Source organism: Leptosomus discolor, chromosome 16 (assembly GCF_034619465.1).
Source record: "Leptosomus discolor isolate bLepDis1 chromosome 16, bLepDis1.hap2, whole genome shotgun sequence".
NCBI classification, from domain to species: domain Eukaryota; kingdom Metazoa; phylum Chordata; class Aves; order Leptosomiformes; family Leptosomidae; genus Leptosomus; species Leptosomus discolor.
The window spans coordinates 3,692,473-3,713,872 of NC_141406.1; the positions used below are offsets into that span (position 1 = coordinate 3,692,473).

The following is a 21,400-nucleotide window of genomic DNA, read 5'->3' on the forward strand; positions in this document are numbered from 1 at the left end:
AGCACAGAATGAACACCTTGGCCGCTCTAGCTCTTTTGGGGAAGCGGGACATATCAAGCAGGTTGCTTACAACGTCACCACGTTATTGGAGCCTTACAGTATACACGAAATTTAAGAACATCAAAACACACCCTGGTCAAATCAGCAAAGGTTTGCAGCGTTAAACAAAGCACCGGAACACTGTACCCCTACCAAAAGGTGCCAAAACTACCTTTAACCCTGACATAGTTCTTTCATAAAGACCACCCTCTCTTTGGAAAGGATCAACGCTGGGCAGTGACACACCACAGCACAAACCCAGGACCCCTCCCTGCATTTCACCCAGAGGACTCGCAGCTGAAACAGAAGAGCTGTCCCAGGGAGATCAAGGTTGCGAATACAAAACAGCACTCGAAGATGCAGATCAGAAAGAAAAAAATAACTCTAGAAACCAAGATGTTTTCCTCCTGTCTAAACCAGAGATCATCTTGCTGGGCACAGGCAACAGAACAAGCACTGGTGAAGTGTTCCGGTGGGGAGCTGCATTTTGTGGATCAGCTCCTTCCCCACCAGGTACCAGAAGGTTGATCTTAGCATCCCTGAGGCAACGGCATCATCTGGGTCATAAATAATAATAAAAATAATAATAAATTTGAAAAGCAACCCTCTGACTGTTTGTTTGGCAGCCCTCCAGCTAGCTAATTTCCTCAGCTGCTCCCACGATAACAATGACACAGACTAATGCAACCTCCGCTCGTGCTGCAGAACGTCCCCAGCGGCGTTTACCATCAGTATGGAGCTCAATGAGATAGGAGGATCTCTCCACAGGACTCCCGGCATCCTCCAAGGAGATGGCAGGCAGCTCTCTCCACCGCATGGCAGCCGCTGCGCTGGGAAGCGTTCGGAGTCGGGGAGAGGGAGGCGAGTCAGAGCCGAAGTTCCTCCCTCCCTCCCCTCCGAAAGCCGAGCCTCAGTTTTGTAGCTTCCTCAAGGGAAAGCTACGCACAGAAGGTTTTCCTCTGCTCTCCGCAGAACCAAATGTTTTCTCCCCTCCCCTCTGAGTAAGGTGGCTCAGACTTGAGTTAAATCATTTCCCTATCGCTGTCTTAGCGGCAGGATGTTTCTAAGTGCAAGTTGTTGGAAGGCTTAGCTGCGGGACAACGAGCCTTTAAGCATGAGCATGGTGGTAAAGCAAGGCTTCGTGTGCCACGCTCTGTTATTCTGGCATAGAGCAGAATTTGCTCACCAGCAAACATGAACAACTGATGGGAAAGGAGTCCAAGTGCTGACTAGTCACAGCAAGGAGTCTTCACCCCCACCCCCAGCAAAAAAAGAAAACAGATACTTGTGAAGTTCACGGTACAAGGGGCATGACAAAGTAAACAAACCGAGCTGTTCACAGATGGCAAAGCTTCCTTCCACACTTGTGTAACTTATCCCAGACGTTCCCTGAAAAGGGAGAGAGGGAGAGGAAAAAAAAGAAAAGAGAAAAAAAGAAAAAGCAAAACCAGCTGGCTGCTTACACAAGGCATCCGGAACGATACTGCCGGGACTCCAACATTTCCATTCAGTGCAGCAGAGCATGCTCCTGTGTAAATAGTTTCCATATGTCATCATTACAATAAAAACCAAAAAAACAAAAAGGAAAGAAAGAGAAGGAGCATAAACTTTCCCGAGCCCAAACCTCTCCCTTTGCAAAACAAATTCCCTGCTTAGGGGAAGGAAAAACTCTCCACTGGCTGAGAGAGCAAACAAACTCCTCTCACTCGGAGGAGCTCATGCAGCCACTGGGGATCTCGAGGGCAGAGCCAAGAGGGGAAAAAGGGACAGAAAACATTCACAGGAACCAGGGAGAAATCACCCTTCCCAGCCAGGCTATTTTATGTCAAACTGGGCAATTTGGACTTCCATTGTTTGATCCTTTGTTTTAATAAATTATAATAATTTTAAAAATCCAGCAAACTAGTAACCTCCTACAAATTGAAAGAGTTATAAACGAACTCTACAGGGTAGCTCTTACATTTGCCTCAGAGCTCCCCCAGTCTGGCTCTCATTAGCCTGTTCGCCAGATGTTCTGCTTTCTAGATAGCACACACTTTTCGTGGCGTTACACTGAAACAGGCTGAGATGCCTCTAATTAGCTCCTTGACTGACTCCAAAGCCATGTGCCTTAACCAAACCTTACCAGCTCTCTCCTAAAAGGTTGAGGAACGTCTGGATGGAGTTGCTAGTTGCCATCCTGTCCGGATAACGCTATTTTAGCGAGTATATCTGTGACGACAGAACTCTGCTAACTGCGTGGAAGGCGGGGCAAGCGACATAACTCAGCTAAAATATTCTTATAGTGAATTCTGTCATTCATACTGTTTACACATCACACGTGTAGTCAATGTAAGACCAATATGTAAGTTACTCATCTAATGAGTTGCATGTGCACGTAATATTCCTTTTGATAGGCGAAAAAAGAAACGCCAAGGACATATGACTTTGGAGACGGGACACACCTTCATTCACATTGCCTTACAAGGTTCCTGCAAGTGGATGCACCAAATAGAGCAGCAAGAGAGAAAAGCAAGGCATTACCTCCTGCAGTCGGGAAAGGTCGAGCTGACCAGGGCACGTGCTCCGGGCAGCCCCAGGAGCCGTCTTGGACAAGCGGAGACAGGCCAGCTGGCAAAACACTCTGCAGTGCACCAGCCACCGGGCCACAGAGGAGGAGGAGAGGGAAAGAGGAGGCTAAATTGTCAGTTAACCATCAGGTGCCTTCTTCATTAAATTGAGCTGGTACCAACTTTGTCCTTTCTTTCCTTCTTGCAACCTTGTCTGTTAGAACTGCTCTCGCATTCACCCTTCGCCTTACAGCCATTATTTCTTCTTTAGAAGAACCCTGTTAGGGAACACACTTGCCAGCACCTGTTTTTTCATGGGAGCAGTGTCTTTTTCTATTGGAGCTGGACACACTTCCAGCAGTGCAGGCTGTCCGAGGCAAACGTGACCTCCTGGAGTCGAGCAAACGTCTTACAAGTCTGCTGCAAGAGTCCACGCAGACGTGCAACCCGCCCTTTCCAGCACGAGGGTCTCACTGGGAGGCTCTAACCCCTTTGCAGGCAGGGAAAAGGGCACAAAGCAGTCTGTGATTTACTCAGTTGCAGGCCCTTATCGCAATGACTGCTGCACCATTTAACCAGAGCTGTTTCTTTCCAGGCTTTGCTGCATTCTTCGCTGCCACACCACCTCTGTTTCTTATATCACCCATCTTGACTGTATTTGTATCCAGTCACCTAAACTCAGCTAGTCACAGAGCTCATGCTTTCGGTTTACAAGAAACATAACCAGGCATCCAGCACACTGAACACGAGCCCACGGAGGAAGGGAGATCCCAGGAGCACCAGAGCTGCCTGTGGGGTTCCTGGACCTCCTGACCTCACGTACAAGACCTGTCCCAGAGCAGGATCCTCATGCTGGCTAAAGCTGACTCTTGCTCCCTGAGGCTGGAGTGAGGAAGAACACAGTTGCAAAATGAGGATGGCATTTGCTTGTCAAAATCAACCAGAAACACCTCCCTCTCAGGGAAAGCCCTCATCAGCTGAACAGCATGGAGTGCCCGCCACAGAAGATGCAATTCCATGGAAAAAAAAAAAAAAGGAACCACAGTAGATGGCTACCCTTCCCCAACACAAGCTGTACAGGCACCTTCTGTCCCAAAGCCAAGACTTCAGCAGTGCTACAGCACAGTCCAGGCAAAGCCCAGCAGCAGCTCTGGCCAGGGAACAGCAGGATCCCGAAGTGTCAAGCATGTTGGAGTCGTACCAGCACCAACGACCGCATTTTCCCTTCCAAGTGCTTTCATGCCGTGTGGCTTCACCTCCAGAGGATTTATCTTCTTTCCCCGCTCCAATGCGGTTGATAAGAAACTGCTCCTTTTCTTTTCAAGTGCTGAGGCAGGAACACGCATGCATGTGTCTCTTCAAGGCCAGACTCACCTACCCGGGAGAAGAAAAGCTGGAAGCCGCCTGGAAAGCACAGCTGGCTTGGCACTTGGCCACCCATCTCAGAGGTGAGAGAGACAGCGAGCGGAATCACTGCCTTTAGTGCCTGACTGCCAGTTCAGCGCCGTGCCAACAGCAGCATCGCAGGACCGATCGTTGCAGCCCCAAATATCCTAGCGCCCATCCTGTTTTCAGGGGATGTTATGGGAAGGAATTTAACAGCCGTGAGGAAGTCTAAACAATTGACGATCAGTTTGTTGCCTAGGAAAAACAGGGCACCTCCAACAGAGAGCAGTGCCGAGCCCTTCTGTTGCAAGAGAAATAATATTCTTCTGAACGTTTCAAGCCAGCGTAACTGAGTCATGCTCTTCCTTAGAGACGACGGCACAGCAGAAACATATGCAAAGGCCTCAGGGCTCTTTGTCTTACTATATTCTCACAGCACTCGCTTGCTGTGAAGCTCAACAAATAAAGGCACTTCAGCTTCCTATTGAACACAGAAAAGTTGGGGTTTTTTAAAAAAAAAAAAAAGTATGGACGTGGCCACTTCCTGTTAGTGGTACGAGGCGACCCAAGTCTACCGTCCTCGCCTTTATTCCAAACCCAGCGAGTTCCTACGGCACCAACACGCGCTCCCTTCGTGCCATCATCCACCACGCTACAGGGAGCGGAATCCACATGAAGGACGAGCAGATGTCCCTCAGCACGGTAAGCCCCTTTTTACACATCACTGCCTCTTATCAGTCGTGCTGCCTATCTTCTTATACGGACGACAGCTTAAGCCCCGCACTGTTTAATTCGGGGACCGCTGTATCCTTGCTAACATCTGCGCTGCACACATGTAAAAACCCTGATGCACAAGCTGAACGCAACGGCAGAAGAGCTAAAGCGTGGTAGGAAATTGTTGTGTCCCAGCAGAAGCCGTGCCTCCAGCCAGCTCTTGCTCGGAGTGGGTCAGATCCTCTATGTAGTGAGCCATTCGCTGTGCGGCTCACTAACCATTCGAAACGGGGGATGAGCTATGGCGGTGCCTGGGACACTGACTTCCTGCACCACTCTGCTGGGGCCAAAAAGAGTTATCTGTAAGGAGGAAGAAGAAAAAAAAAAAAAAAGTAAAAGGCTTCTCAGAAAATAAGGATGAGGATAATTTTAGCTGTCTACACCAGCCACGATCGGTTGGTTGGAGATCCTCATCTGTGCAGTTCACTGCCTTTTCTCCACAGGGCACCTGCTCTCCTTTGATCTCAGCCCTGAATCACTTTGGGACTCTGTTTTTTTTTCTCCCTCTTGCAATGTGATGTGGGAAGTTTTGACCAGAAAAATCTTTGATCGCTGGACAATTTTCACTCCCGACCACGCAGCAGCAAAAGGCAGAGAGACAGACCTCAGCCTTTCGGGATGTTTGGGATCCACAATTAGGCTAGCGAGAGGTTTTGGCAGCTGAAGATGAACTGACAGATGCTTTGTCACCCGCAGGGAGATCGCTTCGGCCAGACCCCGAAAAGCCTCCCGTCGCTCACGAGTATGCCAGAGCGTGCAGCTCAAAACCCACAGCAGCAGTCAGCAGGGAACTGGAGGAGGATCACTCCTCGATTCACAGAGCTGCAACCTGTAAGAACAACGTGATCTACCCCACTAGCTCTTGCTCCTCAGCGGCATGCCCTTCCAGCAGCTCACGCAAACCAGCACATGCCTAAGCCCTCTTCCACAAAGCTGCTTTCCGACAGATGTGTCACTAAACCCTCCTGCACGAGAAAGTCCGTGAAACACCACACGGAGCGCCGGAGCCAGGCACTCCCGCAGTCTGACACCATGGAGCGCAGGAGTACCTGCTTCTTAAGAGAGCTGCAAAGTCGAAACCAAAGCTTTTTTAATCAGTGAAAACTCACATAAAAGGAAAGGTTGCATTAGGGAAATATAATTAAGAATCTCGCTCGTGTGTTAAGCCAAATTGCTGCCGGTTTCATATCCTTTATTTCTGATCTTGACAAATGAACTTCCATACCACAAAAAGGAGAAGCCAAAGCCACAACAGAAGGATCATCTACAACCTTACATTACCCGTCCTTTTAGCAACTAATATACTCTACAATCTTGTCAGTCCGATCATATCGCAGCAACAAGGGCTTTACAGACACAGAGATAAAATTATTCTGTAACCGGGGTTAAATATCTGAGCCATGGAGGGGCTCTGTGAAACAACTAATTTTGAATGGAAAAAACAATTAGAAATAAAGTTTTTGTGAACCAAAATTTAAAAAAAAAAAAAAAAAAAAAAAAAAAAAGAGACAAGCTCTGCCTAAGGCTACGGCTCATGAGAGAGGCCAGACATGAAATACACACACATACACGTATTTATAATTCGTAATTGTTGAGGAAATAACAGAAAGAGACAACACCAAAATCCCTCAGATAGAGCATTCCTTTAACACATCCTGTTACATGAATTTCCTCTTTTTGTTCCAAAAAGGGAAACCGACGCTGCATGGTTTTAACATGGCAAAGATCTGCTTTAGCGCCGGTAACAATGCGACGTCAGCATTTTAAGAGCACGTTCCTCATTTCAATTCTCCAAAGCAGAGCCTTTGGCTTTTCCCGATGCAGTTTGGAAAGACGTTGGATTAAGCAGCAATCTGGCCTTTCTAACGAACGGGTGCGCTGCCAGGTCCGACTGCCAGCTCCAGCCGCCAGCCGCTCTCCGGGGAAGTCGCAAAGTTAGCGCTGGGAAGCAGAGTGGAAGCGCTTCCCCTGTGTGAGAAACCAGTATTAGTCTGGGCAATAAACCTCCCGCGGGGCCACCCAGCACTGCAGCAGGACTAGAACGGAGTAGGTAGTAACAAGGTACGGGCCATACTGACCTTTGTGCCCTAAAGGGAGAGGGATAGCAAGAAAATGAGATAAATTAAGTTAAATAACAATATCATGTCCAACCTCTAATGACTCACCACGACAGGCTGAGACCAGCGAAAGTTATTTATTGTGGTACGATAGTAAGAAGTAGGTAATTGTGTTTTGTGGTATTGGAGCAAGAGCCCACCGCACCGGTTCTTCTGAAACACAACACTGCCGCATCTCCTCTGCCTCATCGTTGTGTCTCAGCCAGGAAAGGGAAGCCGCCAGCTTCGGAGGAGGAAGATGCATGTAAAGGAGTGGGGGAAACCCCAGCCTCTAGTGCTGCGTAACTGCTCCCCATTAAGCAGAAAAAAAGACTTCTGCCCATTTGGTGGAAGCTGCTGCTGGCAGGAACTGAAGAGGTTGCATGTAATGGCTGGAGAGGAAGGAAGGAGTTAAACCATTAGTCTGACATCTGCAAACCGGCTGCCAGAGGGCTTTCCCTCAACTGGTCCCTACTTCAAGTCCTACAGTCCTCATACAGAACCGTACCTTCAGAAAACGGACAATTTTGACTTCAAAGTCTTCCAGCACTGCAGAACCCTCTCCAGCTCTTACAAAGTGGTTCCAAACATTAACCACACTGTCAAATACGTGCCTTATTCCTTGTCTGAATTTCCCCAGCTTCAACCAACAGACACAATTCCACTGTTACCCAGTTACTGAAGCTACCTTCAAGGCCTCTTGGATCCCGGATGAGCTGGAGCAAGGGCACTAGAAACACACCAAGCATGAACACAATGATTACTCCAGAGCCAGCACGGGTGGCAACATCACCTACCTACCCACCTACCCGAATTACCATGCTTATTGCAGGGACCAAGGAATAAATCACCGTCCCACTGGACAAGCGTCCCACTTTCAGCTCAGTTGCTCATGAAGTCAGACCCATCTCAGCCTCCCTGCTCACCCAGGCAGCCCTCTCCTTGCAGATGCATGACACTAGTTGGTCACAGCAATACGCAGGCGGCTTGCTGGCATCCAAATTAGCGAGTAATCCTAACCACTAAAGCTCCCCTCCTCACTCTTACTACGCCCTCAACCTATGGCATCTCCTAACTTGATCACAAATTGCTTCTTTCTTTTTTTTTTTTCCCTTCCAGATCCTATCATCTGCTGATTTCTAACTGCCTACCTTTAGAACCAGCTGCTCAACCTCTACTTTATTTACTGTGAGAATGGAACAACAGATCATACGATGACGAGGTCATCTGGCTGTTCAACAATAAAGAATACTTACAGTATTTCTTGAGCTTTCCCGTAGTGTTACTGACCCATATTCAACCTTGAATTCCTACCAGGCTGGTATCACTTAACATGTGTTTTTATTTCTCAAGTCCTTTAGAGCACCTTTAACTCTGCTGACCACACCTCTCCTCATTTATTTCTTCCACTCCCAGTTTCTAGTTCTTGGTTTGCTGTATAGTGGTGTAGCTGCTTTCACGTCAGCCAGCACAGGCATGTCTGTACTTTTTGCTGCCTCTCCAACAGCTTTAAAGCTTCCATTAGCATTTTCAGTCTGTATGCATTTGCGCTCTCTTGAAGTATATGAACACTTTTCAGCGTTTTGAAGTCGTCCCCTTTGCAGCCACTAGAGGTAAGGTCCTGTATTTGAAAGCAAGGGGCCTTGCCTTGGTCACTTCCCCCGACCCTGACGCCAAAATTCTCCTTAGTAAGTTGCTTGTGAGCGTTTACTTAATACAGGCAGGACCAAAGCGGTCACTTGTTTGCACCAGTAGTTCAGAAAAAGCAGAACATTTAACATTACTTGCAGGTAGCAAGGCAGAGCCACAGAGCAAACCAGTCTCAGCATTCCTCTCTCTTCAATCACATTTCCAGTACTTCTGGTCTGCTCAGCAACCCGGAGAAACAATGTTCCCCTCTGCACCACGCAAAACAACCAAATGGGCAGCAAACCGCAGCATTTTCCTACTTCTGCAGTGACTCACCAGTAGCTAACTAAATAACCAGCTGGACACCGCTGCTTTGTGTTGTAGGAACACCGCATTTACAAGATGGATTACACTACAGCTCTTGTGCCTCTCACCAGGCACAGATCCCCTCCAGGCAGGGTGACCGTGCCACAGAAAAAAAGGGGACAGACTGCGGAAATATTCTACTAGCCAAAACTTCTGCCTTTCTACTGCTCCTTTGGAGCCCCACGCCTACAGCCAGCGGCCGCAAAAGCACCAGCTGTAGAGGATGGCATCCCCTCCTTCCTCCTCCCACCTCTGATTATCCCGTAAACGACATCACCAACTCACCAGTACAATTTGACCCTGGGGAGTTTTCAGTGCTCCCACTCGCAGGATTGATCACTTCGTCTGAATTCTACAGGCATTTCTTCATTTAGTTAACGAAGAGCAGGAACATATTTGTGCTTTCTAGGGAAAGCCTTTAGCAGGCTACATTACTTTTGTACAATAAACTTTCCCAAATCCACTGAGGATAGTGAAAGTGTTCTCAGAAAAAACAGTTACAGTGAGAATGAAATAGAGGTGATCAGAAATTCCCAGATGACAACATACACACAGACGTGCGTGGTAGGCAGTCACACAGCAAACGTAACAGAGTAGTACCTAAGGTGTCCGGCCCCACAGAATCAGAGGGTTTAACACCGCTGTGCACAGAGATACATCCCCAATTTTATTCCCTCACATAAGCAGGAAAAGAAAAGCCTTTTGTTCCAAACAGCCACCACCAGATCGTGGTTATAAAAGCAGCACTGGATACAAGCTTCCAACCCCCACACTACGATTCAAATCACAGCAGCCTCCTCTCGTCAACCTCGGGATCGTTCATCAACCACGCAGTGCCGCGGTGGATCAACACAAGCACACCTCTCCCGCCTCCCTCTCTCCCAGGTGAAAAGACCGCAGTACAGGTGCACCGGCTCCCTGCCGAACTGCTCACTAGAAGCAGATGGATGAAATCCTAAAGCTGCTCCTACAGCTCTCCATAAAGAAAGCAGTCATGTAAAAACCAGGCATCTTCTCCACACGCGAAAAGCAATTATGCTAAAGACACAGGGAGAGCTCTGCAAGGTCCAGATCAAAAGCCAGAGACATTTGAGGCACGAGAAAGACCTATCAAATTCACCACACTTTTCCCAGCTCCAGGATCAGAAATGGAGTGTTCTGGCTCATAAATTCTACTTCCAGCAAATTCAAGCTCAAATCCCCTGAAGGCAATAAGGAAAAGGCAATCAACAACAACTCTAACCACTTCACAGATGCTCCTGTTTAGTTTATACAGCACTTCTTACAGCAGTCAAATGGGTAAAATGGGATTTCAACGCAGGGGGGCTGACGGCAGCAGGCAGGATTCCTCGGTGAAGATACCAAGGGCAAAGGAAGTTCTGAGAAGCATCATATTGGTTATGATGAGTGAACTCAGCGTGCTCAGCCTTTGCTCATTTTAATGTGCCAGTAAGCAAGCTTGGCTAAACTGAACATCCTGCATCTACAGTGCCTTAAAAATCCACAGGAACCACAAAAATTAGGGGAAAAAAACCTAACAAACTGATGCATTCCCTGGGAAGCCATGAAAAAACTAATCGCTATTTGTTTCCAACTGTTGTTCCGCTTCCCGAGCCAAATGTTCCCAAGTCAGCTGCGGTGGCTGAGGAGTGACCGGTTAGAGCTGGAAAGCTGTCGATTTAAAATTGCAGCTAGAACACTTCCAAACTCCTCAACATCTTTTATAGCCCCAGGACCACCTGTTCGAAAAGCAGAGCCCTCCGATGCCGTAGCGCACGCCCTCGCCCCCTCATCTTCCACCTAAAGCAATCAGCTCGGGGAGAAAACACTTAGCCCGGCCCGTTCTTCTGCTCACGTGCCAAAGAGATGCGAGCTGTGGACCAGAGAAGAGACACGAAGGGAACGGGCTCCCTCCCTCAAAGCATCAAGGTCATTACTCCTGTCTTCACGGAAAGCGTGAGAAGAAGCTTCCAGACTCCTCGCCCCACTCTGCAGCACCCTCCCCAATCGACAGCGAGCGCGCACGAAAGATGACATCCACCGCCAGTGCTCCGGGAGATGACAAAGGAGAAAGAACCATTTGACTCCAGGATAATGGAGCACTAACCCAAGTCTTCTTTGCCTTCTTTACGCTTTTACTCGCTCAGATTTGAACAGCATGGGGCATTCAAGAGGAAATCACTAGGATTTTATTATTTTTTTTTTTTAACTGCGGGGAAAGAGCCAACAGCGCAGAGATTCTGTTTGACAAAGCATCCTACTGTGAAACACACAATGTGTGCATTGTGCAAACTGATCTCCTGCAGGGCTAAGAAAACAAGGCAGGCTCGAAAAAAAAAAAACCCACAAGATAACTGCAGCCCACAATACCTCCTGGTACTTCACTCTGCTCGTGGTTCTTCTCTACAGGTATCATATTTACAGAGTCACATTGAGAATGTCTCGATACAACTGCTTTTGTGAGTTCTGGACTACCCAGCGCTGTTTCTCTCGAACCAAAGGTACCAGCTCTGCCCTCTCGTTACAGCGCGGCCGAGGCGAGCAGTCCTGCCTTAAAACCTAAATTCTCAGGATAAATGAGATTCCAGGGGATGATGCATTTGGAACTTAAGAGCAGAAACACATTTCCCACTATTTCTAATATCATATCAAATGATACCAAACACCTCCTAAGAAGCAGCCTGTGAGTTTATAGAGCTCATCACCCAGGGAAACGAATTGTACTGAAGGAGAAAACAATAATCTCCTTATGTTTTGGGTGTTCATTTCCCTTTCCAAGATTTTCACCCCTCACTCATCTCAGAGCCAGTTTTGCTTCGCCTTGCTTGCTTAAAACATTCATTACAAGTCATCTAGGCCAGGAAAGGATTAGAGAAGCACTGGCAGAAGTTGCAAACTGCAAGGCTGTTAGGTTGGAGAAATGAGACTTCCAGAGGCATAAACAACAATCCAGCACCAAACTACCACTTGTGTTTCAGAAAAAATTCCTCTCTATATAAATTTTAAACAAGTACCTACGAAGATAAACAAATCGTGCACAGCAATGCAAAACAGCACCTCTGCAAAACAAAGAAACGAAGCCTACCTGCCCACTTCCATGAAAGGTGTAGCCTCCACTTTACAGACGAGACGTGTTAACCACCGTGACCTTAACTGACTTACCCCAGGTACAAGGAGGAGCGGCTTCCACAGCAGAATTAGACTGCTTCCAAAAATGAGGTCCCAGTCCTGGGCTCTGGCCGTGCTTCACCTCTACACGTGGCAGCGGAAGCACTGCTGCTGGAACTAATGAAAGGCAAATCGGCAGAACTAGGAGCCGTGACGCCAGAAAATATCCTGCGTGGCATCCAAGAAAGCCACCAGATAATCCAAAAGGCTGCTTAAGAGATCCTGGGATCTGCCAGGTCCATCGCAAGCGTTTGCTTGCTCCCTCGTCCCCTATTCCTTCACACCCATTAGCTGCAGCATAACTAGTGCCCAAGTCCAAATAACCAACCTTGGAAACCCTTACTTTCACACAAGGATAAAAAAACTACAGATCCCGAAGGATTTACTAAATCTACTAGATGGCTGACATTTAAAATGCCTATTTTCCTTCAAAGATAGCAAAGCCTGAATGCTTTCACATCAATTACAGTGGTTTCTCAAGAAGCACAGCTACTAAGAACTCGTGTGGCTGCAGAACTTCACCAAAGCTCGGGTACTGACCCTCAGCTTGCTCCCTCAGCCCATCAGAAAACGTCACTTGTTTTACACCTGGAAACCTCCTGTTTTACACCTGGAAACCTCCTGTTTTACACCTGGAAACCTCTTTCATGCACGGACGGCAGTACAGGAAGCAGCAGTAGGAAGGTGGCAACAGAGATGTTTGAAGAGCAGGGACTCACTGAGCAGCTGAGCTGAAGCTGTGGGCTCAATGGACGGACTTTCTCTCACTGTTCTGGAGCCAGATCCAGCACAGAAGAGCATTACATCACTTCAGGTTGCACTGGTCACTGAACACATCCAAATCCCGGTGGCTCATATGTCTCAAAAGAACAACCCCCAAAAGCCCCGGGCCACCCCCAAAAGCACAGGTCTACCTGTGGATTAGCCAATGCAAATTTTTTCAAATAAGACAGGTTTGTTGTATACAACCTCCATCAACGCCACAAGTAGGCTCTGCGTCCAGAAACCTCTCAGGAGTTTCCATCAGCCGATTACAAAGAGAACAGCTTTGCCGAAAGCTCCTCCGAACGCTTCGTTAAGGAGCTGGGCTGACGAGCAGAAGCCCGGCAAGGGGAGAGGCCCTCCCTCGAGGGGCTCCGGGGAGCAGAGCGCACACCACACGCCGTTTCAGAGGCACAACCAAGAGCCCTGGAGGCAGCCACTGCTTTCCTTGGCCAAAGCCACATTCCTCACCAAGCACACCTTGGGCAGCCCCTTCAACGTCACCAGCAGCGAAATGTCATTTTCTTTCTGCACTTCGGGCCACCAGCTCCTTCGCAGCAGGGCACGGGGGCACGTGTGTCAGCAATTCTCTTCTCCCCAAAAGGCCAGGCTGGCTCTAGTCTTCCTGAGAACGTACTCTTCAGACGGCAGGCACTGAGATTGGAACGGCTCAGCTGAAACCTCAACATTCAAAGTTGTAACTTCCCATTTTCCAACAATCCTTCTAGAAAACATCACACTTCGCTTTGCAGTCGCTCCCCCCACCTCCCCACGCGCATACAATAATTCATTTTTACCTTAATAGCAGACGCAGTTGCTTTCTTGTAAAAACCCAGAGTTTAAAGATGACTTCTTCCACTTGCCATAATCCATTGTGTGGGAGAAACAGACATACAATATCTTATTGTTCCCTGTACAACACTTTGAGCTGTACTTTCTGCTCTGAACACACTAAAACTCCACTTGAGGCTACAGCAATTTCCATGCAGGAGGCAAAGGAGAATCTTGTATCTGATCTAATACAGAATAAATCAATGTGCACTCATTTATTGCTTATAGTTCCCATCAGCTCAAGGAGAGAGAGGCACTGTCCTAGAGTTTCAAGGCTATCCGTGCTGCCTTTGTCTATGGAAAACACACCTCGCACTCTGAGATATTTTGAGAACCCCCTTCGAACGCTTCCCAGGAGTTTGGGTGAGGGACGGGAAATCACCAAGCCCCGGCTGCTTCTCACGTGATTTTGGGAAAGGTCACGCACCCCCATTTTCGCCTTCTCCAGAAATTCAGTTTAATATTAGTCATTCAGCTCAGCCAGGTGCTGGGAAGCTCAATTAGAGCGTGTACAGCACCCGGAGATTCGCAGATAAGATGTACTAGGGAAGGGCAGTGTCATATTAATTAGCGTGGATTGAAGTGATGAAAGCACTTCTCTCTCTCTCTCTCTCCTTCAGCTGTTGGAGCTTGAAAGAAAAATTACCCAGCACCACAGTCCTACCCGTTGTGGTCAGAAAACCGCCGGCACTGCAGGGACCACATCCTTCTGGATGCGGTCGGAGTTCCCGTCAACTTTGCGGGATTCTGGCCTTCCGCTGCGGCTGTCGACGGGAGCTCCCTGGAAGACGTGTGTCCCAGCACAAGCCAAGCAAGGCAGAGTTTTAATATTCCTCCCCACCCAAGTATTTTCCCCATTAAGTGCTTACGAGCTGTACAATTAGGGAGATTAATTTTAGCAGCCGGACATTGTCTTTAAGAGTGTAATTTTCCACACAGTTTTCTCATTTAGTTTCCTTTTCTTCTAACCCCAAGACATTCACCTACCCAGAAAAGGACTTTTCTGCAAGGTTTGGAAAGGAACTCCTGCACTTTAGTCCTTTCTGCTTACAGGCTCGCTTTCAGAAACCTCCACGACTACTTATTTCAACCCAGTAACTTGTCTGCATTTCCACACAATCAACACCAAGAGTCCAAAAGTAGAAATTAATTTAACCGAGGACCTGATTGTAACAAAGGTACATCATGGATCAAGTTTGGTTTTTTTTTAGAAAAGCACAAGAAGTTCCCTAAAAAACATGAGAGTTGTCACCTGGGAAGAAGATGACGGGTCCTTCACTGCAAACAGTCCCAGCTGGGATCTGGGGACACACTTAGATAAAAGCTTTGGGTTTAACCCACCACCAAATCCTTAGGAGTCGAAGGTCAGGCACAGTAAAAAGTGAGCTACTCCCCCAAATTCTGGCTGTTTAGAAGAGAGTTTAGGCACAAGGAAGACAAAAAAAGGAAAGAAACAGCCTCCTGACCTTCCCTGTCCCTGTGCCCTCATCATCACCCTGGCAGGCTCTCCCTCTCCCGAAAAGGACTTCTCGCACATTCTTTTTCCCCGAAAAAGACAAGCCTCTGAACAAAAAGGTGAAATTACGCGGCTCTGTTAATGTCATTTCAGTCCTCAGCAGAGGCAGAGCAGAGGGGGGACATTTGAATCCCGCGCAGCCTCCCCGAGAGACAACTTTGCTGCATTTCACAGCACATTTTCTTTGCAGGCAAAGAGGAAAGCTGCGTGTGACGGCGTCAGCCTGCTCGCTCGCTGATTTAAGCTTCCCGCTCCGCAGAGATAAACGTGCCTTTCAAGTTGTTTACGCCAGCCTTCCTCCCTAATCTTTCATCCCGCTCCCGCAGCACCCACTGGCTTCAGAAGGCTCCGTATCATTTGGTATCACTTGCATAGAATAAGCTTTCCATTCTTCCAGCAAATTCAACTTTAACAGCGATTAAAACATACAGCAAAATAACGGTTCTTCAATACCAAGAGACTTTTCATTCGAAGAATTCCAGGCAATGAATTCTCCAAAACCACACAGCGATCTTTTAAGAAGCACAAAATTGGTCCCTAAACAATTTCCCTGTATTTCAAGGGAAGCAGATTGTGAAATATTTGTATTTATTAATACATTCATTCTCATGCTTCTGCTCTAACACAGTCACGTTGGCTTTAACCAAACGATAAACGTCACACGACTCCTTTAACGGGATGGGAGGCGGGTGGAAGAAAAGGATGAGAGAAGACTGATTAAAATTAGTCACAAGAAAGCCTATAAATACACCAGTGGACAGAGGAAGCATTATCTCTTCTGTTATTAAAAATAGAGAGCTAAACTTCAAAAGACAAACACGCAATAGAGCAGAGGCAATGGAGCAACGATGCAGCAGAGCGCAGAGAAAGTCAACTGGGCACTTTAGCCCGGGATGTGTATTGCAGGGGTGGGAGAGGAGGAGGAGGAGGAGGAGGAGGAGGAGGAGGAGGAGGAGGAGGAGGAGGAGGAGGAGGAGGAGGAGGAGGAGGAGGAGGAGGAGGAGGAGGAGGAGGAGGAGGAGGAGGAGGAGGAGGAGGGAGGAGGAATCTTGATTGTCAGAAACTAGCTACTGTCTCAGGAAGTCACAGCAGGAGAAAATTAACCCGTGTGATTGCAACAGAGAGATCAAATCACAGAGTCACAGAGGCAGTATGGAACAGGTATAACATAGGAAAGAGGGATGCCAGGCCAGGAGATGATTTATCTGTTACAGAGGTCAGGCTTGTGGCAGCCAGGGCTTGAATGCGATCACAAGACTTGCGCCCAGACCTGCAATGTCAACGGGAAGTCAAAGGGATGCGTTGGGACAAAACTGCTCAAACACATCCCGCGAGGTAAACATGAACCAGAAACACACAGAGTTTCTGTCTCATCTCGCCCACCGAGAGGTGGTGGCTTTAATGAAGGTATACCGAGGAGAAAGCAATGCTTCTAAGAGATGGGGGCTTTTGTTTTCCCCCTCCCAACACTGAGAGCCTGGCTCTGTCTCACTAAACACCTGGGGCTATGAGCAGTACGAATATATAGTCTAAAAGTACTCCAGGCTCTTTGATAAGAACGCAATAAAGATGTTAAACGGATTTATCAACAGGTACCACTTTCCCTGCTGCAAAAATCAGAAGGTAAACTAGAAATAGGCAAAACAACAGTTGCCAAGACAGATGCTTTATGGCGTTAGGAAAACACAACATGACACAACTGCAGCTGCTGCACGTGACAGCTCGGGCCAGCGGCACGGCACGGGGGCCAATGCCAAGACAAGGAGACGCTCTGGGCCAGTGTGCAGGAAAGGGGAGTTGAGCTTAAGGACAACGAGGTCACAGGTTATTACACGGAAACCACAAAAAGAAAAAAGTACGTTAGAAACGGCATCGGTAGGACCCGTCCATCCAGCACCCTCCGCCCTCCCGGTGTGACACAGGCGCTGCGAGTGAACAAGCAACACAATCAGCAACTTCCTACTCGGATTTGATCAGGCAGGGATGCTGGATGGCGGCTCTGAGAGTTCCAGGTCCCGGCAAGCGCAAGAAAGAGCAGGCGCCGCACAGAGGGAAGCAAGCAGGGCCACCAGGGCGGGCGGGGGCCAACGACAAAGCGAGCTTACTTTCGTTAGGCAGCTCGTCCCGATCCAGGTCATCCAGAGGGGCTGAGGCGCTGCTGCCGCTGTCGTCCAGGGTGAGGATGAGGGGGACGTCGTCATCCATGCTCACCGCCATCCTGTCCCTTCAGAGACGAGAACTCCCACTCCCAGGACTTTAAATAACACCTTTTTCAGTTCCACTTGAGAAGCCCCTATGTCAAAAACTCTCCCCAGAAAGTCTTCCATCAGGGGTGTCTTCCAGACATGAGAATGTAAAGGTATGTGTACCCATCTCTGGAGACCACAGTTCAAAAAAAAAAAAGGATCTCGTTATTTGCGTTGAAAAGCAGCGCTAGCCTCAACGACGCTATTTATGCAACAGCTAAACTCAAAAAAGTCAGGGCTGGGCTGCCTGTTCCAGCCAGTGCAGGGCTCACAGTACAGCATGGAAGCAAAAGAAAGTGCTTCTTGACAAAACTCCTGAGCACTCAGCACAAGAAGCAGGCGGGCGCGACGCATCCAGAGCCAGCATGATGCTAAGTGTCACTGTCACACACGGCTCTTCCCCCCGCGTCGTGCCAAAACGCCTCGATTTCAGGTGGGGAGGGGAAAGAGGGAGAAAAAGAAGCCAGTTTGAGTCTGCACACGTGAAGTTCCCGTAGGCTTTTTAACTGGGTGATGTCACTGTCACATGGATTTCTTTAAAAGGTGGAGGAAAAGAAAAACCACGCAGGCCCTGCACAGCGTTACAGGGACGCTCCACAACCGGGGCCGCCACGGAGCTGCCGCTCTCCCCGTCTCCTTCCTCGCAGGCCGTGGCGAGGGCGGGAAGAAGTCACGGCGGAGGCCGCATCTCCCTCAGCAACAGGCCGACCGCGCCGCTGCTCAGCACCGACCCCGGGCCGAGCCGCCCCGCGCCCGCAGGGGGGCACCGGCGGCCGGGACGTCAAGCCTTCGCGGCGGACCCTCACGACCGGGCAAGCAGGCAGAGCGACCGGCACCGGGCTCCTCCCGCGGCCTAGGAGAGAGGGACACCGAGACGGGGCTGTCACCGCGCTGTGGAGGCCCCACCGCGGCCCCCGCTCCGGGCTCCCCCCGGCCTCACCGCCCCCGGCCCGCGCAAACCGGCCCCGCCGCCCCCCGCTCCCGTTTCTGCGGAGCCCTCGGGCGGCCCGCAGCTGAGCCTGCCCCCCGCCAGCGCCTCCTGCCTGCGGCCCCCGGGGACCCCCCGCCGCCGCCACCCGGACACGGCCCGGCCCGGCCCCGCCGAACCGGCACCCGCGGCCGCTGCGACACCTCTCCTCAGCGCCCGGCGCGCGCGGCTCCCCCCCTCCGCCGCCTCTCATTGGCCGAGGCGGCGCGGGCCTCTCCCGGAGAGGCCGAGCCTCCCACCCTTCCGCCAATCCACGCTCCGGGCCCTCTTCACCCCGCCCACCGCCAGCCCTCGGCCCCTGAGAGAGGATCCGGATTATTCCCGCCTCCTCCTCCTCCTCCCTCCCGCACATGGTCTCGTCATTGGGTAACGGCGCTGCCTCTCCGGCCAGGCGAGGATGCTGATTGGTCCGACGTGATGTTGGGCTAATAACATCACGCCTCAATCACGGGAAAGGAAGGGGCGGGCTCTCGGGGAGCGGAGCGCGGGTTGGCATTGGCTGTGTTGAGGCCCCGCCCTTGGGGTCAGAGGTGAGCGGAGCGGTCACCTAGCAACGACGGAACGCGGGCGGGAGCGCCGGGGCCTACCCCGAGGGGAGCCCCCGGCCCGGGGCCCCCCCGGCCCCCACACCCCTGGGCTGGGCCGCGCCGTTGCCCCCGGCCTCGCCTCCAGGAGGAGACGTTTGTGTTCCCAGGGCCCGCTGCGGGGGCGTCGGTGGCCGCAGGGAAGAGCCGGGCCCTGAGGGAAGGCAGCCCCGCCCGGCCCCAGGAAGCAGCGGGTACAGCAAGTGAAGGGCCGAGGGCCCCAGCAAGAGAAGCACGACGCTGTCAAGACCCCGGGACCACGTCCGTCTCTGTCGAGGCGAGGCTCCTCCAGCTGGAAGCGAGCGGCCCGGTGTGTAATGAATCAATCCGCTCCGTTGCTCTCACAGGCAGCCCGCTGAGCCGGGTCCCCGGTGTAATGAAGAATGGCTAACTAGCCTTTAGAAAACTGGCTTTTAGAAAAGAACTGCTGACCAGCCTTTAGAGACAGGGAGGGAGGCTGATTTGTACCAACCCTTATGCCTATCTCCATTGCCGACTAACCAACACTTCAAAGATAAGAATGAAGCAGAATCCGCCAAGCGAAGGACAGCAGGTGGAATCCTCCAGTCAGACTGGGGGGCTCAAGGAACACACAGGACTGAGCAGGAGAGACAGGGAGGGCAGTGAGCAAGAGCTGGTTCTGTGAACTGGAAAAGACCCAGGCTGGTACAGGGCATGAGCCACAGGACAAGTTCAAAAGTTCAACCCTGAGGAAGACTCGGACCTTCATCCCCAACGACCACCAAGGACCCCCGACAGAGGCGTAACTTGGGCAGACTGAGGCGGGACTATGGGAGGAACTTACATTAATGAATTCCTGGAAATAATTAAAATAACCCAACCTTTTCTCAGAAATGTAATGAATAAACATGAAAGCTGTAAATACAAGGCAAGAATCCGAACGCTTGGGTGCGCACGGATGGAAAGAGCCATCCCCCAGGCTGCCTGGTGCCGCAATAAAGAATCCCTGCTGGATAACACTGAGTTGTTACCGAGTTTTCTTGGCTTCACCAGGACAGTCCCTCTGAGCATAACCCAGCCGGATGAAGCCACCAGGCTCTGTTCTGTGGCTCTGGTCCCTTTCGCCCCTGTCAGTGTTAGGAATGGTTAGGTAAGGCCTCTGTCCAGCTGGAGCATCCCCATCTGCCACAGCAGAGGTGTCCAGTCTTAAACTAGCACCATCTTTGCAAATGAGCCTTTCTTCTGCCCACCTGATGCCTCACCGTGCCCTCCCCTTCTCAATGGCATTCCTTGCTTTGTGTCATCCTCCAGGTCTGGCTTTTCAAGGAGGACAACGTGATGAGAGAGCTCAGAAACAGCTTGCGAGAGCTGGCCAAAAGACTTCCAAGACCCGCAGCCCGAGCGGGAAGCGGTGAAACAGCAGGAACGGGAGCCGCAGGCTGCCCCGAACGAGCGTCCTAAGCTACTGCAGGACCTAAGGACACAACTCGACACACTTCCACCGGAGCACAGAATCACACCGGAGCAGAGAATCAGCGCTGGCTCTCGGCAAGGTACTGCAGGAGGAGCCGAAACCTGCCGCCGTGCCGTTGGGTCAGGCTGCTGCCCAGGTCAGGATGCATCTGCTGGTTTTCAGAGGGCACCTGCAACCCAGTTGCAACCACCAAGCAAGCAGCTCACGCCCAGGACCGCCTTTCCTCCCCATCCACTGACTCAGCTCCGAAACCTCCTCTGCAAGGCGCTGTGCCAGCCCGGAGAGGCTGCACGTTAGCCAGAACGCAGAGCAACGAGGCTACCACGGGCTGGGCGAGGCGTGTGTTGAAAAACAAGGGAGCGGGTAGGGGCTGAGCAGAGCAAGCATAACCCTGCTCCCACATAAAACCACCTTTGATAGTGGTTTGTAGCCCCCAGGGCCGGGCGCAGCTGATTTTGAAAGCTAAGCAGCTCCCAGATTGGCTGGTACCTTGCTGAGAGGCACAAGATGAGGAGTCAAAGGTGGAGAGCGTGTGGTTTATCGCAGCGCTGAGCAGACAGAAAAGCGAGACGTAAGAGCAGCCGCAGGCAGGAGTCCCAGCTGTGATTCAGGCCTCTGCAGCAACACCCCTCACCTGAGCCGAGCACCAGGGATGCTGGACAGGGTGCCTCTGGAGCCAGGAAACAACGGAACATCTCCCCCGCCTCATTTTATTCACACTTGGCGTTTGCTCCACACGAGGAGCAGCCTCACGCAGGCAGGGCAGCCCACAGCAGCGAGGCAGCGAGCACCTTTTGCGCTCACGCAGCTCTGGGCAGAACAAGGGGAGGACAGAGCAGCGGTAAAGGCATCCAAAGCGAGTCAGAGCTGCAGCATGAAATCCAAGCAACCCATTTATACCCATTTACGTTTTCACCAGCGTTGTCTTTGTGGTGCAAATAGCGAGGAAGTGCCAGTTCTGAACTCCTGACGGCCTGGAAGCCCTCGGGGCCACCCTGGGCCAGCGTGGGACAAGAAAGCGTGCGGCTGAT

At 50.6% G+C, this 21,400-nt stretch overlaps 1 protein-coding gene across 1 annotated transcript in view; it reads right to left on the reverse strand.

The window, feature by feature from the left end:
• Nucleotides 1-17,381, reverse strand: part of TPCN1 (two pore segment channel 1) — a 45,058-nt gene extending 27,677 nt beyond the window's left edge. The window contains exon 1 of the mRNA XM_086473940.1: nucleotides 17,222-17,381. Coding sequence (XP_086330066.1) covers nucleotides 17,222-17,333 — 112 coding nt within the window. The 5' untranslated portion in view covers nucleotides 17,334-17,381. The remainder of the gene's footprint in view (nucleotides 1-17,221) is intronic.
• Nucleotides 17,382-21,400: the final 4,019 nt, after the last annotated feature.